This window comes from Atractosteus spatula, chromosome 4 (genome assembly GCF_055471065.1).
Source record: "Atractosteus spatula isolate fAtrSpa1 chromosome 4, fAtrSpa1.hap1, whole genome shotgun sequence".
NCBI lineage: Eukaryota > Metazoa > Chordata > Actinopteri > Semionotiformes > Lepisosteidae > Atractosteus > Atractosteus spatula.
The window spans coordinates 30,159,883-30,181,102 of NC_142709.1; the positions used below are offsets into that span (position 1 = coordinate 30,159,883).

At 39.1% G+C, this 21,220-nt stretch overlaps 1 protein-coding gene across 4 annotated transcripts in view; it reads right to left on the reverse strand.

Moving 5' to 3' along the window:
• Nucleotides 1–21,220, reverse strand: part of LOC148836053 (dedicator of cytokinesis protein 9-like) — a 156,696-nt gene that overhangs the window by 21,361 nt on the left and 114,115 nt on the right. For all 4 annotated transcript variants that reach the window (XM_088912611.1, XM_088912609.1, XM_088912610.1 and 1 more), the window contains exons 21-37: nt 19,713–19,834; nt 18,971–19,057; nt 18,590–18,679; nt 16,323–16,438; nt 15,203–15,272; nt 14,972–15,097; nt 14,543–14,614; nt 13,879–14,025; nt 13,592–13,675; nt 13,244–13,355; nt 7,794–7,972; nt 6,903–7,019; nt 6,673–6,784; nt 5,946–6,079; nt 2,343–2,457; nt 1,583–1,649; nt 537–584 (exon numbers count right to left, since the gene is read on the reverse strand). In XM_088912611.1, coding sequence (XP_088768737.1) covers nt 537–584; nt 1,583–1,649; nt 2,343–2,457; nt 5,946–6,079; nt 6,673–6,784; nt 6,903–7,019; nt 7,794–7,972; nt 13,244–13,355; nt 13,592–13,675; nt 13,879–14,025; nt 14,543–14,614; nt 14,972–15,097; nt 15,203–15,272; nt 16,323–16,438; nt 18,590–18,679; nt 18,971–19,057; nt 19,713–19,834 — 1,798 coding nt within the window. The remainder of the gene's footprint in view (nt 1–536; nt 585–1,582; nt 1,650–2,342; nt 2,458–5,945; nt 6,080–6,672; nt 6,785–6,902; nt 7,020–7,793; nt 7,973–13,243; nt 13,356–13,591; nt 13,676–13,878; nt 14,026–14,542; nt 14,615–14,971; nt 15,098–15,202; nt 15,273–16,322; nt 16,439–18,589; nt 18,680–18,970; nt 19,058–19,712; nt 19,835–21,220) is intronic.

The window sequence follows — 21,220 nt, forward strand, 5'->3', positions numbered from 1 at the left end:
ACACTGATTCTGTGGCTTCCTGAAGCATCACAGCCCAGGTTTTTTTTGAAGATCTGTAACTCGTAACTTCAAACTCTCATATGCCTAACACAACTCAAATCTCTTGATTAGAAGAGATACATTATAAAATGGCTCTGAAACTTGCATTTTGCTGCATGGTTTACAAGTTTTTTGTATTCTTCTACCTTAAGTCATCAATTAAGAGTTCAGCAAAGAACACAAATTACAAGAAACCAAACCTACAATGCTACATTTATGACCCATAACATGTGCAAGGTTATATTAAACTGCAGCTGAATCATTTTCAGACTGTACATTCACAAACTGAGTAATGGTAAAGTCAACTGATTGTGACAAGTGAAATAAAAAAAAACTTTTTCAAAACAGATAAATATGGAATAATCACAACAGTTAGAGCTGCTTTAATTGTCCTTAATTATGTGCAAAAGAACAGTGAATGAAAAAAAAATATATTTTTTGATTTCACACAAAAAACCCACTTCTGCAGAGGGAGCTAAGGAAACAACAAACCTTACCTTGCAATGTATCGCTTTCCCATGTATCTGAACTGATGAAGACACACTCTGGACAAAGAGAAACGGAAGACCAGAAAGATAATTACTTATTTTGAAAAAGATGAGCAGGAGCCAAAACCCAATCTGAAATCTAGGCTACTTAATAACAAAAAGATGGATTCCCAAGGGCAATACAGTGCCATTGTACCTCAATTCTAAATATAAGTACAGTACAATACAAACCATATATTACATATCGTATTATATTGCGCATATCAGCACATTTATATTATGGTTACATTATCTGAAATCTGGGTCTTGCAATTGACTTTTGGGCTGCAAACAAAACTCCTATTGAATAACATTTTCCCTCAAACAACCGCATGCGAAACAAATTATTGTTCTTTCACTTAATCTTAATGTGAGAAGATTTTCCTATCTATGTTATATTACTTTCTCCCCAGGCTAATACTTAATGTGATTTTTCCATCTTTGTCATGGTATCCCAGTTTAAGCCCTGGTAGTGAAAAGCTTCTTATATTTAATAGCTTCAAGAAGTAACTGATCTCACCTTCATTTTTCAGCTGCTTCAGTTCTTATTGTATTTACTCTGTGAGATACATTGCTGCTGCTCTTCACACGTAAGATTCACATTTTTCTCCCCCACAACACTTCCACACCCTCAAAATAAAGATCCAGCCTTCTGCACTGTCTGCATTAGATGCACAAGATCTCAGGTAGTGTTGCAGGGTCTTGTGCTTCAGGGGCACAGTCTCCATTAAGCCTGCCCATTGTAATGTCACAGGGCTCTGTATTGCTTTAAACCCAGGTGAAAGACCAGTCTTTGTGCAATAGAAGTGTTAAACACTATGATTGTTCTTTTTTTCTGAATTTACCAGGTATTAGATGATGCTATCAGGATGCAGTACGAGAGGTCAACACACTTGCTTTATCAAGTTTCCTGCACTCTGGCAGTCAGCTCTGGAGGAGTGAAGGTAAGCGACATGTGCTGATATGTCAAAACAGAACATAAAAATTAACAGTGTATTTGTCAGACAATCACTTACTCTACGAGTGTGAAAAAATCCATCAGCTCCGTTGAAGAAGCCTTGTTCCAATAAGTGAACAGGGCATCTAGAGAAGAGAAAATATGTGTATATTCAAACGACACAGCTTTGCAGCACTGCAGTGTTAAAACATTTTGTCCAGAAGTACTACAGAGTGAGTCAGAACCATCTCTCATAATATACAAAATATACATAGTATATAATATACACAATTTTAAAAGGAACACATTAATATCCTGGAAACTCCATGAGGATATTGTTATTTAAATGTCAGATTTAAAGAAAAAGATTTATAGTTCTGAGCTGCTAAAAATAATATTTTAATCTGTTTTTGAATGATTACTCAAAAGCATGACTATGATCCAGACAGACCAGTGGTGCAGTAGTTAGCATTGATCCCTTCCAGCACTGGGGCCCTGGGTTCAATTCCTGGGGTGTGGAGTTTGCATGTTCTCCCCAGGTTTGTGTGAATTTTCTCCCACAGTCCAAAGATAGGCTAGTAGTTGAACTGACTTCTAGCAGAATTGGCCCTGGTCTGAGTGTGTGCACGTCCTCGTCTGTGGACGGGTGTCCCATGCAGGGTGTATCCTGCCTTGCAGCCATTGCTTGCCAGGATAGGCTCCAGCAAAAAAGGGTTAAAGTGGTTAGGAAATGGACGGATGATTAAAATCTTAAATCTGCTGACAAGCTACAGAGTCCAAGGTGCTGAAAAGGCAGAATTTGATGCACTCTTTTGTACAGTGTAGCAATCCCTTCCTACCCTCAGACATGCTCTTGAGCACATGGAGAAAGCACATGAGCAGACTCTTGATCTCGGCCTGGTCCAGCTTGTCACAGCGTATGACGCAGCTCCCCAGTGAGGATGCTGGCTGATTCTGAAAGGAAGAAAGAGGGATGCTTAGCAGCACAGGGAAGGAGTGAGTGTGTTAGTCACTGGCATGCCTCACAGCAAAGATACTCCTGCAATTGGGCTTGGACTGACTGTGATCCCTGTTATCAGAAGTGATTAAATTATTAATAATAATGCATGTCTGCTTTTTTCAGAACTTTCAAGCATACTGATTAAAGTATCATCAGTATAACCTAAGCTGCTTACATGTAATTATGGGCCTGGCTCATCTTAACCTAATTTACTCCCTTTGATTTCAAGCTTTTCAAATCCTTTTATTAGACGAGAAACAGAACAGCCCTGATTTAATGTCCTATTTCTCATTTTAAAAGACAGAAATTAGGCTATTCACTAATAATAGAATGCTACCATTTTTAATGTATTAACCCAACCTAGGCAAAATACATAAGGGAGGCTCTACAATGAGAAACAGTAGAATATTAAATTATGTGGAAAATAGGAATCATCAATAACAACCATTAATGTACTTCTTTCTGAAACTCCAGGGACACTTAATGCACACAAAGACCACTACAATGCAGGGCTAATGGGATCTCTCAGCTTTTTACTTCTACAGTATGCTAGTTCAGCTTTCACCAGCTACACCCTATTCCTCACACAATTCAAACCGCTACAGACAGCAAAGGTAGCAAAAACACAAAAAACACCACACACAGAATAATACAATTCTAGAACAGGCTTTGCCAAAGTACAACAGCAGGTTCCTTTGGGAAATGCCTATACCTATTACATTGAAAAGCTGTTTTGTTACTCTGTTAATGATTTGTAGTTATAGTCATTATTGGTGTCTGTCGTCTTTGATAAGCATTAGTGCAAAGATTTTTATTTCACCGTGCAGATGTTCCCTTCTGTAATTTATTGCCATGCATGCTGACATATTCAAGCTTCATAGCCAGATTGTTTGCACAAGAATCTGTGATACAGTACTCTAATAAAGGTTTTTATTGTGATAGTCAAATGAAACGTTTAGACTCAAACCAAAATATTTTATTACGATGAGCCATTTTCCATTGACTGTGACATCTTTGTCATTGTTATTGGAGAAATACTGGCAACTGAATTTTGCAATTTCTTAATTAATCTTGAGTGAATTAACAAATTCCAGCTCATTCAATTCCAATTTACATTTTTCATCAATTCATAATTTCAGATAACTAATTTCCCCCTCACTCCAGTACAGCCATCCTGAAATTGCACTGGTGGGAATTAAACCGATTTTACATCTCCCATTAAACTTTTCATAGAATCAATGATATGATGTGCACTGAACAGATTCTTAATGCAGAATCACACTGAAGGATTCCTGGAAAAAAAACATTCAAAATGTCCTCTTCCTTCAGGTTCACACTTCCTTATTATTAACGCAATAGAATTCAGAAGGTTCGCAGAATTAGGTTTTTTTTTTTGCAACAGGTCTGGGATTCTTCGGAATTCACAATAGCAGTAAAAAACAATGTAGATGTAGACTGTGATGTTCTTCTAGAACAACATAAGTTCAAAATGGCAGATGGGATGAAGGTAGACACTCATCCTCCCCAGTAATTTGCGATGTACGGTACGTCAATGTAAGTGCCAAGAGCCTGGCTCAGTTAATGGAATCTGCTGCACACCTACGGCAAAGAAAAGCCCCAGCAAACTGAAACACACGTCACTCCCAAAGGGACACTCCAGGGGGTGCAGAGGGGAGACAGAGAGGGCTTGTACTTGGAGAGGAAGGGCGGCACGCAAGATATTCTCTTGCAGGGTGGGGACTGTGAGCAAGGAAAAGTCCATGGTGGCACGATTTCTCCGGGCCAAGTGGGAGCTATCCTCAGTCTCTGCACTGGGGCGCAGCACGTTGGCAGAGTGCCTCCGGATTAGTTTCTCTCTCTGCCAGCAGGAAGGCATGGGGTGGGTCAATGGTACAAGTCGTAGTTAATAGACGGCATTCTGGTGCCTCCAAAAACTGCACATTCACACTGCAGCAGGAGGACACCCTTACTGTACTTGAAGCCTGAGTTATGGCACTTGGAACCACCTGCAGTAGCTCTCTACTGTGACACTCTCGCTATTTACTGTGGTTTGTGTGGACTTTCAAGTAAGGTGAAGCTATATTTCTCACTTTCAACAAATGTTGAAGTTATTTTTCATTTTTAAACAAAAAAAAATTATCATCGCATTTTGCCAAATAAGCATACACAACATTCTAAACAGAGAAGGCTGAGAGGAGAACGGTGTCCAAATGTGGCTGAGAGGAGAATGTTGTCCAGATTAATGGCCATCATGGACAACGTCTCCCATCCCTTCTATGACATGCTTGTCAGAATGAAGAGCACATTCAGCAATAGGCTGATCCAACCACGGTGCGACTGGGAGCGCTACTGACGGTCATTCTTGCCTTTTGCCATAAGACTGTAGAACTCCACTGTGTGTCTGGGCAGGGGCAACATTGATTTGTTTTTGGACTAAACATGAATTCTCTGTTTACAGCTGGTTTTTCTGTATACAACTGATGTGTACAGTACATTATGGTTTGTTTCATATTTTCTGTACTGTGTGCAATTCCATATACTCCATTTGTTACTGCACTTCTCACTGACTGTACTTACTGTATTGTATTGTTGTATTATTGTATCATTTTGTTACACTGTGCCATGTTGACAGTGCCTGGCTGCTGTTGCACTGCAATTTCCCTCACGGGATTAATAAAGTATCTAAATTGAACAGCACAAAGCTTTCTCAATAATTCCTAGATGCAAAAGAAAGATCATGACCTAAGCAACCTCTATCAAATAGAGATTGCCAGCAGCCATATCACCCTGCAGCTCGCAACAGGCAACCCACTGAAGCTAAGCAGGCGTGAGCCTTGTCAGTACCTGGATGGGGGACCTCCTGGGAAAAACTAAGGTTGCTGCTGGAAGAGGTGTTAGTGGGGACACTATACTGTAAACAGGCGCCGTCCTTCGGATGAGACGTAAAACCGAGGTCCTGACTCTCTGTGGTCACTAAAAATCCCAGGGCGTTTCTCGAAAAGAGTAGGGGTGTAACCCTGGTGTCCTGGCCAAATTTCCCATTGGCTCTTACCAATCATGGCCTTCTAATAATCCCCATCTATAAATTGGCTTCATTACTCTGCTCTCCTTCCCACTAATAGCTGATGTGCGCTGAGTGTTCTGGTTGCCGTCGCATCATCCAGGTGGATGCTGCACATTGGTGGTGGTGGAGGGGAGTCCCCATTACCTGTAAAGCGCTTTGAGTGGAGTGTCCAGAAAAGCGCTATATAAGTGTTAGCAATTATTACAATTATTATTATAAATAAATACACAGATTTCTTGAACCTTAACATATTCCCCTTGAATGATTAAGTGGTGATGTGCTTTGTAATAGGACTCTCCTTACGTGAAGGTAAATGAAGCTCTAACATACTCATACTCCTATGAACAGATTCATTACCCAATGGATGTGAAGCTCTACCTTATCCAGAGAATTGGTCTTGTCGCTGCCCTTCTCCTGAAGGCTGCTTCCGGAATCGGTGCTGATAAGGGAGCCGCGGGAGTCTGCATGACGCACGGAGTTGATGTTCGGAGTGGAGGAGGCATGTGGAGACGCTACAGAAGCAAAGTGCGCTGGCTGTTAGTCCGAATCTACCTCAATCTGCACGTGCTGTAAGCTGTAACCCTGGCAGCACCTGACATGCCTACAGAACATGTGCAGCACCCTGTGAAAGGTTTCTCCCGGCGGCCAGGTTTGTATCAGCAGCTCAAACACACAGCAGAGGGCAGAAATGTTGGAGAAATTAAGAATTACCTAGCCAATTAAAATTTCAGAGGTGGAGAGAGGGGGTATTTACGCAGGCCATCTTGAGAAAGGCAGAATAACAAATTCACTTTCTATAAGTGATCGTCAATTACAGCAAATATAGTGAAAACCGTCTGGTCTTTTTGGTAGTTAATACCTTATTGATCCAAGGATCTCATCCAGCTTCTTGACAGAAGCTAAAGTATTGACTTTAACAACACGGCTGGTTATTGTGTTTCATACTCCCACAACTCCCATAATAATTTTTTAATACTTTTAATACTTCCACATATTTAGTATAATGTTTTGAAAATATTATTGTTTTATTATACTGAAATATTGTTTTGAACTTCCCATAAAAGTACTCTGAGTAAACATATCCCCAAGTAAGAGCTTTCCTGACCTGTTCCGGAGATTACACCAAAAACATCCTTATGCAAACTGTTGTCCAGACTGCTCCCTGGCTTCTGAGGTGTCATCATGGCACTCCCCAGGAGAGAGTCATCTCTCACATTCTAAAATCACACAAGCACAAATACATCAACAACAGTAACGCAAATGAAAATCTCAAACTGGAAAATTCCTGCTCTGTAGTATAAAGCAACAGCCAGCAGGTGGCGCAAGCAGCCGTACATTGTTGGACTGGTTAATGGCAAAAGGGGAGACGTCTTTCACGTTGAGTCTGTGTACATTTTCCTGCAGCAAGCTGAAGAGGGGGAAATACAGCGTGGCTAGTCTCGCCTGCTGGCTCTGAAACGACAAAACACAAAACAGTTACGAAGAAAGCAAGTAACAGATGCAGCTTAGTAAAGTTTTACTTGGTACAGTCACAATGGAAAATTTGAGTTTCTTCATAGTTGAAGTCGGTCGGCCTCTGGCAGTGGTCAAGTGTCTACATTATTCCTGCAGGAAATCTGCACACAGACACTACCATGGAACAGATGTGGTTTTGAAGTTAGCCTTTAACCAGGAAGACAATTAACAACAATAATAATAGGTAACAGCAAAACCCATTCCTTAATCAACACGGTTTCTAACAACAAAAACAAGTAAAAAAAGTTATTCTTTGTGTTGAACACATTCACTTTCATGATTCACAGTATCATATGCTAATTACTAAATAATGTGTGTAAAAAGTACCAAGAAACACTTGACTTGCCATAACGGCATGCTTTAAGGGTGTGCTACTTAATAAAAAAGGACATAAAGCCATTCAGTAAGTGGGAACCTGTATGCTCAAGAGGCATTTTCAAACTGTAGTAGTACTCGTATTCCAAACTGTGGCAAATAAAGAAGGATATTGATCTAGCTTGCTTATAATTCCTGCCCGGTTCCTATTGATCAAATGTAACTCCAAATATCAGGCCTGACGCTGTCTGGAGCTGGGTTAAAAAGGCAGGAAGAATAATTCCAGCATGGGCACCACAACTGAACAGCATTGAAGGCGTTTGAGAGCCCCATCTTCCAAGGAGGAGGCACTTTGAAGGAGCAACTGTCCCTCACGCAACGCTTGTACTCCCTCACCTTCGAGGAGTATCGGTCATCGAACGTGTGCTTGATCATGAGGCCCTTGAGCACACTGATGGCAATCTGCCGGATTTCTCTGAACTCCTGGAGAGCACTCCCCACTTCTCTCAGCAGAAGGCCGACCAAGAAATGGTTTCTGCAGAAGTCATCCGTTAAAGAATAATCCAGCTGCAGGTCTGGAGAGTGGGAAAGCCAGGAAAAAAAAGGGGAAATCAGAAAGAAAAGTGGAAGTGGAAGGTATCTCAGGCTGTCTAAACTGTACGTGAACTCTGTCTCAGCCTCTTGTTGCAGCTCTTCAGAACTGTAATGGTGTTTTAGGAATACGGCAATAATGTTTACTACAATAATGTCAAACATACTTTTTTACTTTCTTTATAATGAAGGGTTTAGAGAGTTTATGTTACCCTTTTTCTTTAATAGAAACAAACTAAAACTAAATTTTAAATTAAAAAAACACTAAAAATTAAACATTTTTTCATACAATAACTACCACTGTGAGATTTTACAGCCTGAAAATCATGCCTCACACTTTTCCCTGCTTACATTACCACAATCTAAATAGATGGTAACAGACTTAATTCATTCTCACTTAGGAAATAAAGATGTGTATAGGTAACACTCTGCAGTTCCATAACAACTATACAATTACCTAGTAAAATTCTGATGATAGTATTAATTTGGTTTACATTGTTTCATGTACTTAAAGCTAGAATGAACACAGTGAGTTTTCACTGTGCATGTACTCCATGTAATCTACATTTTGGTGTCGTGAAAAGGTAAACATCATTGTCATGAAGCCTGTTCATAGACAGCCTGGAAACTACATTTGTTGGAAAATGCATGCAGTATCTGCAAATATCAAAACAAAATACTCTAAGTTTTAGCAGTGAAGTATTACAGGAACACACTGTACATGAACAATAACTGCATGAAAATAAAGTAGCCTATGAGCAGATTTCTACCAAATAATTACCAAGATATTCCCAGTCTAGACCAGTCTAGCTACTTTGAAGTTCTTAGAAGAAAAGATATAAGGAAAAAGCATGTGGACATTGTACTTCAAAAGAACGCCTGTTTCTTCGTGTTTATTGGTATTGACAATAGTCCTCATAACAATAAATCTGTGAAAATTGTTGTGATTTCCCTAGTAAAACTAAATTCTTGTCACAATAAAGCCTTTATTTAATCAGATATGTTGACTGAGAATAAACTCTCATTCAGCAAGGTGTCTAAAGGATCAGTCCCACCCGATATTTGAACTCAAAACCCTCCAGTCTGTTGAGTCCAGAGCTTTAAACACGATTCTACCTGAACTCAAAAGATATATTATGACATAGCCTTAAGGGCACTGTAAAATGAGGCCAGTTGTGTGGATGTGTGGAGTAATTGAATTTCAAAGGGATACAAACTAATATAATTCATCTGAAATCATTAATTAAATATAACAAAAGCAGTCCTGTTCTGCATATTATTTCTTCTATACTTGAAATTCAAATTTAATACTTATACTAGTTTGTAGTATAACTCAAACCCAGATCTTTGGGAAAATTCTAATATACAGTTCATGCACACAAACATTTCCTAAGTGAAATAAAAAAATCACAATGGAAAGATGAAAACATTAGTTCTAAACTACAACTGGTGATTGCTCAGTGAGGCCATACACGGTATCTTAGCCTTTAATTAAAAAAGGTTAGCTGCTCCACTGAGCAGCAGAGATCCCCGACAGAACTATACAAGGCTGATTGGTAGTAGCAAACACAGTAAATTTAGCTCTTTGTCATATTTTTGATTGTTCAGGAAGTATGTTTAAAATATCAAGATTTGACAATGCAAAACCATATCGTTACAATTGGAGAAATCTTTGCTTTCATTTTGTTGGAAATTCCAAAACTACTGATTTTGCGCTAAATTAAGCAAGCTAGCTTATGGCCAGCCCTCAAAGACATAAGTGAAAGAGTGCATGTACAGTAACAACATCTGAGAGCTATCAATAACTTTCTGCCAATAGTAAGGCTCACTGAACAGTCAGTATAGCAGGACATTCAGGCACGGTTTTCTGTCCAAACAAAAAATCTGTCCAGTGCAAGTTCTCGTCTTGGCTGAATGAAAGTTGATATAAAGTTGTGATAACAAAACACAATTGGTAAATAAAATAAACACATCTTCTCCGACACAAAGGATATTTAATAATCAAATGTTATTCGAGTAATTGAGTGCGTCAGACTATGGCAATAAACCGAAAGCGTTTAGACAGACACCGGGCACTAATCCAAATCCACAAATAAAGAGCCAAAAGGGATTTGCTGTCTCCTCAGTTCTTTAGTTTTTATACAGTCTTTCACACAGGGTTAATGTCAATGTCTAGTGTTCCATTCTGGGAACTGTACCTTGGTCATTATAGCTCATGTACAGTATGCAGGATAAACACCTTGTGCCCTAACTGCACCTAGATGTGAGAAATAAATGACTAAACAGAAAGTCTATTGTTAAACATGCAATTACAGTACAGTCTCTAACACATCTCTCCCCCACTACCGATTAAATGCTGGGAAATAAAAAAACAGAAAGATTTTTAACTAAAAGTTGGTACAATCTGGAACCTTTAACCTTCTTTTCATTTGTTTTGTTGTGCGAGCACAGCCCCTAATTTTTTTAATCTTTATTTGAGACTTGATTAATGCCATATCATAATGTTTCACTATTATCATTATTAACGGAATGATCAATGTTTAGTTTAGCACAGATTTAATCCTAAACTGGTGAGCCATATCACAATGAGATTGGATTGAATGTACTGAGGGCATTATCCATCCAACTATGTGATATTAGAAAGCTACTTTCGTGGTAAACCTAAGCCTATTGCAGAACTATAGGGTACTAAGCAGGACTATACTGGGGGGGGGGGGCAGTTTATTGCAGGGAACACACATGCACATACAGGAGAACTTGGGAGATGTCAATTAACCAAGTCAATGGAAGAAAGGAGGACCCAGAGGAAAAGGTCTCTATTTTGTGCCAAAAATTTAAAGAGGATTAAAAACAAATAAAATCAATCATAAGAAAACAGGAAACCATAAGCCAAGCTTCAAACAAGCAAATATGCTTCACAAACTGAATGGTATTCATTTAAACTGCAGGAAATTAATAATGCATGAAGTGTTAGTAGAAAAGACTAAAATCATGACAAATCGCACTTCAAATCCTGGCTGCTGAAATGGCAGTCACCTTGTATGTTGGCATTTACAGTACTTCTGCGAATTAAAAACATATGTGCTGTAATTGGCTTAAAATAAATTTTAATCCTTTCAGACAATTATTACAACAACAATATGAAAGTAAAAGTTTCTACAGCTTGTGTGACAATAGTTGTAGCTTTCTGAATTCTTAATTAGATCCTTCATAATCAGTGTTGAATCTTGTATATTAATAAGTTCAAGTAGGTAGCTGCGTTAGTATGCGTAGGCTGCAAAGAAGCAGGTAAAGTTTTATTCCATGCTGAAAGGAAAAGAAATCAAGAATTTCAAGATCACGTGTTGGAACACTATTCAGTATCTCCAAATTAATGCCAAAAGTAAGGACAGTTCTGTTTCCACAGGTCAGGCCTGAGGTGATAATTGCACTTTAATGAAGTTGGTTTTAGGCCAAGTGAAAAGAGCTCTCTCAATCTGATGGTTTGTGCAGCGAACAAGGGGCTAAGAAGACACCAGGCTGAGCTGTTAATGTCAGCACTAGAAATGAAAGATTGCCTAGCCTTTATGCCCAGACACTGTAAGAGACCAGGGATGCTGGTATCCCGAACTGATTTGTCTACATTGAAAGGCCAGTGTAAAAACTGCTGCAGCCAGGCCTGCTGGGATACACACAAAGAGAGGGGGATATTCCCTATTCATACAGAACTCCTGAGTTCCTCCAACCCCTTGAAAAACACTCTAGTGGTATATCTTGAATACAAAAGCCAGTTACAGCACACACTTATGTTTAACTAATTACGATAGTAATTAATACAGACAGTGGTTAAAATGAGGGGAAGCCCAGCCCATAATTTTCAGTCATAAGAAAATTATGGCTTGTCTGAATCTTTAAAGAAGGGTCACAAACTGAGCCGAACACAGGCTCCATCGACCTCATATTTCCATGGCAATGATTGCTTTACCTTGTTAGAAGGCACATTTACTTGACCTGTCGTTTCTCTACCATTATTCAGCACTTTGTTCTTTCACCAAACAATGCAAGCATCACACCTCACACCTACCTACTGGAGTATCATGTGACTCCACGTTTGGAGAAAGAAAAGCTAATTTACAAAAGAAAAAAAGGGAACAAAAGTGGAAACAAACACAAAATAAGCTATGGTTATAAGGCTGCTTGAACAAAAGAATTATTAATTTTAGATTTATAAGCTTTATCTGAGGCACGTCTAAGTTAGCGGTTACACAACTACAATGCAATATGAGATGTCTACGGTTTCTAAAAGCAAAGGTTGTGTCAGCCAGCTGCCATCTACTTCTACCAGCAAGAGGACAGAGGAATAAAATTAAAACTATGGCAGCCTTAGAAACACACTACTGCAAGTTCCCAGACATTTCAATTTTTCAAACTAAGGAAGGGGGTCAAATACTGAGTTCCTCTCATATGTAAAGAGGATAATTTATCATGACGAAAACCTTTTTTATATTATTGGGGCTTTCTCGTATTGCAATGAGCAGCCTTCACACAGAGGTGGCAGTGCATGTCAACCCTGAAAGAGCAGTCAAGCACAGCAGCCTCTGGTAACCCAATGCTGTTCATCACGGATGATCTGTTAAGGATGCTCATGCAGACGGCTGATATACAAAAGATACACTAGAAAAAAAGACTAGCTTTGGGCCTGCTTATACCAATCCAGTACCACTCTGAATATTACATATTAGCCTGAACAAAACCCCTAATTAATGCGTACCAGCGCCACAAGGATTTAAGTTTTTGCATGTATTTAATAGCCAAGTACTTTCAGTTGTTTGCAGCTACACCTGTTTTATGATGAAATAAGTTCACCTGGCTGTTAAGTGAGAGAGTGGTCTGGATTTCTCTGACGGACTTGCCAGCTCACTCTCAGTGTGGACCACAACACTCTCCATCCTCCTAAGTGAGACTTTTGCCAGGTAAAATTGTTTGGAAAAACCATCACATTAAATGTAGCCAGATAGGTGAACTGCTTTTGCTACCAAACTTTCCCATGATAATTTTACCACCCTTGTGTTCTGAATACCATCTTAAAAATAAAGAGTTCAATAATCTAAACCTAAAACATTATGGAACTTGCATTTATTATTGTGTTTTTACAAAGGTTTCTTTTCTTAAAGACTTAAAAGAGCTTTAATAGTGTCCTATGTAATAAAAACCATAATGTGCGCAACTAATTGGTGTGTTATTGGAGAAGAACCCAGCATGCACAGATTCCTTACCTTGGAACCTCTGAATTCTTCCCTTCCCAAATGGCATGGGCAAGTTCAGAGGAACGTAGTGTTCATGGTTACACACCACACGCAGAAACTCAAACTTGAATTCGTAGAGAGTCTACAAAGAATTGTGTTTCGGGGGGAGACTAAAATTACAATGGAAATCAGCACAGGCCATCACCAAAACAATCAAAACAATTCATTAGCAGGAAACAGAAGGTTAACAAAGGAAATGCACCTCCACTCCCCACCCACCCCCCACCGTGAAACAGCCAAATTGCTTGCAGACACTATTACTGGTCAGTTTACCAAAAACACAGGGACAAAAAGAATTGTGCAAGTTATGAATGCTACCTTCGGATCTCCCGGAACAAAGCAATTGATGTAGTTGTTAATCTGCTTGAACACAAAGCCTCTGTCCATAAAAGTGAAACAGCGCTGTAATAAAGCAAGACAGACATAATGATACTTAAAACTTTATGACAACTGATAATTTAATCCTTAGCAATTACTTCAGCAAAGTTCCTACATTCAAACATGGATTTAAGGCTTTTAAATGTAACTGCCTTTCTTTGGAACAGTGGAGATACCAGTCAGAGTGAATGAAAACCATAATTAATATGTCAGGGGCATCCTTCTACCTTTATGAAGACTGCGAGGCTGTGGTTGGCATTCCTGGCTGCATCCAGGTTGTCTTTATATTTCTGAGTAATGTGAGGCATCAGCATGTTGACCAGGGTTTCCACTGTATGATGGAAGGAGGCCGAGAATCGCTGGTTCCTGGACAACTGAGAACAGAGGCTGAGTTATGGCACAACCCATCTTTACAATTGCATGACTACACTTATTTCAGGGGACCTTGGGGTTGGCTGCCATATTCCTAAACCTTACAGCTGCATTAAAGCTGGCAGATCAATGTAAACGTATAAACGTGAATCTTTCACTTTTTCAATAGTTTGTTTTGCACATAGTTGGAGCAGGAACTGCCTGACTGACTTCATAGTGCTTCTGATTATAGACGTTAGTGCCAAGATTACAAACAACAAGTAAAGATGGTTTACAGTTAACTAACTTTGTGGTCGCGCTTGAGAATCCACTTTATAATTTGGGGCCATTTTGCGGGACGAATGTGGCTGTGTGAAAGTTCAAAGAGCATGGTTACTGATTTAATCATGGCAATCACAAAAGACTGACGGTTTTCAACAAGCTAATGCTGTAATTCGGTTCATAAATCTTCGTAACCACTCTCATGTTTTGTGAGAACACATGCTGCCTACATTGTGCCTTCAGTACAATTCTCCTTACCTTCACTTTAGAGCTTTCAATTAGGTACTGGGCCATAGACTTCACCAGTGCTTCGAAGAAATACCACGAATACTTAAAACAAAAAAATAAAATCAATAAAGGTGCACCACAGCACAAATGCAATTTTATAGCATTATTTGTCCTTATCTAGAAATGCCTCTTTTCCATTTTCTTCACTTCAAAACAGATGATATTCTACTCCTTCAAAAACATAAAGGAACAGTTGCCATCACCCAAAATGCATTGCTTTGCCCTTTTCCTCAAATGATTTTATTTCCTTCTTTCTAACCCAAGGGAATACCTACAACTCTTTCAAAGTTTCAAAAAAGACAGATTGCCAATCAGCGTACTGTACCTCACTGGCATCTCAAAGAGAAGCAGAGAATACTGCAGCCTCAAACCCAAGGAAACATGTCAGTGAAGCTGTACCTTAAGTAGTTTGTTGCTTGTGAGAAAGTCAGTTGATGGCTTGAGGATTGCAGTCATTGCTTTGGCCAGTTCCTCATGAACAGTCTTTGTACTGGTGGCTGCGCAGGGTTCAATCTTAAAAACATACTTGAAAAAGTAAAAGAATAATTGTTTAGCTAATCTGAGCAAGGCTTTCACTTAGGCATAGTAACATTCTACAGCAGGCTAGTTTGCAACAGCAGCAACATTTACCTTTACATAGGATCGCAGATAGTGTTCCAATCCTTCCTCATGGCACTGGGAGACAATATGAATCATTACTCTGGAAATAAAGCAAACCCATAGCACAGGAGTCAACTGAAGTGTGGCTCTGGAAAGTTTAAAATCTAGTGTTCTAAAGTTAAAAACTGTCAGCACTTAAAGCACTTCAAAGTAACAATCTACTAGGCTTTTCTACCACCTTTTTCAAGCAAAACGTCTGTAATTATTCTATTCATTAATAAAAAAACAGTCTTTTCACCAACGGTAATCCTAAATTTGATTGTGTTTTCAGAAGGTCAGGTAACTGCCAGTTGTTACACTAAAAATGGGTAATTTTCAAAGTTTATTTAGTTTTTTAATTTAATTTAAAAGGTTTTCAAACGCTTGCTCCTTTGTGGGCTGCTGTGACGAGAATATTTTTTTTCTCCCAATATGGAAGAGAAAACCGGAAATGAACTGACTGGACACCTGAATGTGTAGGGAAAAAAACATTTACTAATTCACTGCATTATACGAATAGTCATTCATTAAACTATCCCATACTTAATTACATAAATTAAGTATAAATTTGGCACTTCAATGTTTATTGAAAGCCAATTCAGCCAATTCATTTAGTAGTAAAGATTTCAGGTAAATCAAACGAGTTCAGACAAATAGTTCTGTACTTTCATACATAGGCCAGGACTTACTGGAAGTCACAATTTAAGTAATCTTAACTACTCATACCCAAGAGGAATCAGTGCTCAATACACCCCATGAAGATATGACTGCTGGTAAATACAGTTCAATAAACCACCTCATGCAAAGAGAATTAGTGAGTTGTTCCCTATACTTTCCTTGCTGTTAAAGGAACTGTCATGTTAAAATGCACACTCTTGACACAGGATAGAGAAATGTGAGACATTTCACTTTCCATAGGCTGGTAGGGGAGGTTCTCATTGTGACACAGCAGGAGACGGAACGCATGCAAACAGCTAAAGATCTCGGCAGAAACAACAAAAGGAAAATTAGGTACAGTATTAGTGGTTCAGTTGTAGCATGCGGGAGGCCCGGGTTTGATTTTTGTCAAAGCATTATGTCCTCCTTTGGTTCTTAAGGCTGCATCACTCACCTGGTGACATTGACAGCGACGTCTTCCTGCGTGGCTCTCGTCAGCACTCGAAACAGTTGGTTCAGGATGGTTGGTAGGAATCGGACCATGACGTGGCCTTCCATGGCATGTAAACTCTGCATAGAAAGACAGGGTGTTGTACAACACAGTCCAACAGGAGTTCAGTGAACTAGTAAAAAAACATTCAGAAAGTTCTAACAGTAAATCAAAAGAAATATACATAGTAACTAAAGTAAAGTTTCTGAGTTATTGAATTGATGGGTCTCTTGGTTCTTCCACCAAGGTTCTTATTCAACAGCGTAACTGCAAACAAAATTTCATGTTTCTAAAGTACAGTTGCACAGCTGACAGTCCAATAGATTTTATAAGCATCTTTAAATTATCAGATGAAAACCTTATGCCCATAATCACATTAGGATCCCAGGTCGAACGAAAATCTGAAGACACTGTGACTCATGAGGACCAGAGTTATGCTCTACTGCCTGGCTTTGAGGAAATGAGTTATGACAGGATCATGCCAGCATTGCACAGCCTTGAGTGCTGTGGTTTCCAAACCTGGTCCCAGTGGAGCCTTTGCCCAACTGGTTATTGACCTAACCAAAGAATTCATTGAAAGATTATTATTTTCAATTGTTTATTTCAGCCCTGTTTTAAATTTCTTCTCTCTCTTCAACTTAAAAAGCTGAATGGAATTGGTAATTGTTGTCCATCCTGTACCAATGATTAAGTTTCAGAACTCCTCTAATTCAGGCAGATTAGCCCACATGTAATTAACTTGATCTCTACAGAAGGAAAAAGAAAATCCCAGTGCTGGAGTGTTTGGTAGATTGTCATTCTCACCAGTCTCTGCTCATCATTAATTGATCACTTTATTAGAGCTGTTTCAACAGAAACAAAAAGAGTAAACTCCTAATAAACTAGCTGAAGATAGATTGTATAAAGCATGCACAGAGTTATTCAGACAACACACTCAAACTAATTTTTAAACCAAGGACTGAGTGCGGAAACAAGAAAATCAATAAAAGTAATCAGCTAGGCTGGAAAGAAGGGGTCTTTAGAGCACCATTAGTCCCAGCACACATTCCCTTTGTAATGGGAGATTATTTTTATCTTTTACAGATAGCTGACAAGACAAATAACAAATGTAGAACCAGAGAACAGAACAAATCCAACAAGATATGAAACTATCCAGAGGGCTACTAGGACACAATATATTATTACACTTAAGGCTTTGTCAGTCAGTTGTTTGAACAAATGCAAATGAAAGAGGATCTTTCTAGTACGATATATTATTAAAAAGAAATCAGCTCACAGATGAGCAATTTACAGCAAAGGTATTGATAAAACTTTCAGTAAATGTTTCAAATGCTTGCCAGCTCTGTCTTCCATTGTTAATCAATGTAAGCTGGAAGACAAATAAGATTCAATCGCAAAGCTTTTGCAAAATACCAGCAGTAACAATGATGTCATGTAAAGCTTTCAAGTTGCACCAGCTCTGAGAAAAGAACACGTTCTCAACATCCTGCTTCAGCACATGGGATGGCTCCTGTGTGGAGACCCCGCCAGCCGGGGGAGGTCAGACACAGGTCCGCATGCCTGGCGGTGAGCCGGCTGAAAGCCCTTGTGAGTGACAATGCAAAACGGGCAGAGGGCACAGGAGCATGACTTGAATATTCCAACAACACTGCGAGTGCAGTTTGATCAAGCTGGTGACATTTGCTTTCACTTCATATCGCTTTAACTCGCCAAAACTGCAATATTGGAACCATAAGCATTACACGACATTGATTTGTTTGATGTATAAATCAATGAATGCATTTTCTTTTACCTTAACTCTTTGAAATGGAGTTCCTCGGTTACTAAGAAATGTACTATGGTTCTCACCTAAGGAAATTAAATCAGCTAGAAGTTTAGGCTTCTCTATGTGACTTATGTGTTGTGTTATGTTATGGAAAATTAATTCATAATAATTCATTGATTATGACTGAATTTAAGCAGCCTTGTCAATACTGCCACCTTCAGTGAAGTTTCAGATTCCGCAGAGGACAAGTTGTATTATTGTGGAAATCCAGGTTGCCCAGAACATGGAATGAATTTTCAATGCTCAGAAGGGTTTATGGTGCAGGTATCTCTTGTATCCAGGGAGATTATGCCATTGTGTTCATGCTGGTTCTGTCCAGGGTGTGCTTCCATGAGGGAATGATGGCCCCTGTCCTTCCAACTCCTCCCCCCAGAAAAGGTGGATTGGAACCCTTTCATTGCCTCACCTTCAGGTATTTGACCAGCTCTCCCCCAGAAGCCTGGTTAATAGACTGTGCACTCTGACAGTGATGGAAAAAATTGTGCAGATGTTGATCCTAGAGACATGAAAAGAACAATTAGTGAGAACAGATGTCTGTGGAGACAGGCCTTGGAAGTGTCGCAAAATGAACAAGCTGTGCAGTTGGTTCTATTGAAAGAGTCTGCATACAGTCTTTAGAAACTGAATATTATTATTGAGCCGATTATTGTTTATCTGACATCATCCTGTTACACAATCGCAGGACAATGTTTACTATGCTCTTTAGCACTTGATAAAAATGCCTACAACAAAGGAGTTTAGCCTGACGACAGAGAACTGCACAGCATTTGTTTCCAGTGACACTGACCTGAGTGTAGACTGTGGAGACCAGGTGGGTGGCAATTTTGAACAAAGGCTTGCCTCCGTCGACCCATTTAACTTCAGGACCTGAATGCTATGTGGCACACACAAAAAAACAACAAAATAAAAAATCTTCAAACATCGCCAGCCAGAATTGTTAGCAAGCCTGTTAGATTTTTCTAACTTAGGGTGTTGAAAAACAATGGAAAAAAGGTAATGGGTAAGATAAGTTACAGTAAAGTAATTAAACCTTAATTTAATAGTAAGTCTTAATTAAATCCAAACACTTCACCTCCCTATAGGAGGCAAATTCCACACCTAGAATTTGATGACCACTTTCCACTGCTCTGACGTAAGAAGCCTCTGGCAAACACAGCTGCCAAAGAGTGACATGTGAAATTTATGATTGCCAGGTGGCAAAAGTTTGATTTAATCCAAGCTTTAGCAAGCATGCAGAATAGCAGAAAGGCTCCATTTAACCTGCTGATCTGACAGACTATTGGAAACAAAGGTTCAATGTTGGTAGTTTAAGTTGTGATTATGAGGTTTGAATATTGTAGTGCTTAACACATTGCAAACAGACACACATAGCTTTGAAATTAAGCGAATGGAGGTAAACACTTAAAAACAATGTTTTGCAGCTTTGCTTTTCACAGATACATATTCAATTCTTAAGCATTTTTTAATTCTGCAGCTCCGGCTTCACACACTCAAAATTCTTAAGGGTGAAAAGGACATACTGATCTTACCTTCCCTATTCCAGCCTCTTGACAGCTGAGGTATCCGGCTGGAAGAGTAGCAGAGACTAGAATCTGCTGCTCATTCATAATCACCCTGCCATCTTTCAGCAGTGGAAGCCACCCAAAGCCGACTGCAAGCAAGGAAATAACAGCTTATCAACAGCAAGTCTTCCAAATACATTTACGCACCAACACGAAAGGAACAGCAATGTCCTGCTTCACAAAAACAAAAAATAAAAATTTGGCACAGGCTTCTATTACGTTGTATACAACCGTATTCTTCTCACCCACCATAGACTAAACAGCAGAAGAAATAACACAGTCTAACAGACAGCCAGGTCTGAGCAAACTCACTGCTACAGTAATGTGATAACTCAAGACATTTTCAAAAAACAAAACAGCAAATTCGAAAACGAGTAACTCATGTATTTATTTTCATTTTCCTTTGAATATTTAAACAATTAAAGTGGTTTACAATATTTAACAAAAAAGGAAGGAGGTATGTACTGTAGGGTGTGTCAATGCCTGTAACCAAAACATCCAATAATATAGATAACATCACGAAATCCTGTAAATTACAGAAATGGATAGGAAAAGGCGAATAATCAATTTTTGCCAGACACTTGTCATGTCTTACTCTATGTCAAATTTGTTCTTTTGATCGGGGCATGGTTCACATGAACAGCTTTCTTAGGAAGAGCAGACTGTCAGTAACCAACCTTTGTGTGTCTTTTTTTTATAGGGCAGGGCACCTCCAGCCCACACCTCCAATCTCATCTCAATTGATTGGAACACCTGACTCCAATTAGCTTTTGGAGAAATCATTAGCCTAGAGGCTCATATATTTTTTTCCAACCTAGACAGTGAATGTTTAAACTATGTGTTCAGAAGAAGACGCCATCAAAACGGACACTGGCTTAGATATAGAACAGCTGAAAGGGAATGTCCAAGATTAGAAAGCGTGGGAAGAGATGGCCTATAGAATCGTTGAGAGTCGGATCCGACTGACCGGATAACATCATCATCATCATCGGAAGAAGTACAATTGTTTGTGTGTTATTAGTTTAAGCAGATTGTGTATATCTATTATTGTGAAGATCAGACCACATTTTTACGAGTAATGCAGAAATCCAGATAATTCCAAAGGCTTCGCAAACTTTGTATAGTGCTCTTTCAGACCAAAGCTTTCCCGAGTGCTGGAAACCCAACCAATGCAAAAGGGATATACAAAAAGCAGAGACTCCAGCTCCCTCTGTTAGCAGGCAGTTTTACGGTACAACCACAGAGCCATAGCTTGCAGAATATGTACTGAAATATATGGATTAGTTGGATGTCAGAAATCTAAAGTAAAATGATTGAATTTTGTAACAAGAACATAAAAACTAGGCATTTGGTCCATCTAGCTTGTTTGGATGTATGCAGCTAACTGATCTAAGTCTCTCATCCAGGAGTTTCTTCAAAGAGGTATCAAGTCAGGGTATCAGCTTCAGCAGCATAACTGTGTACCTTGTTCCATA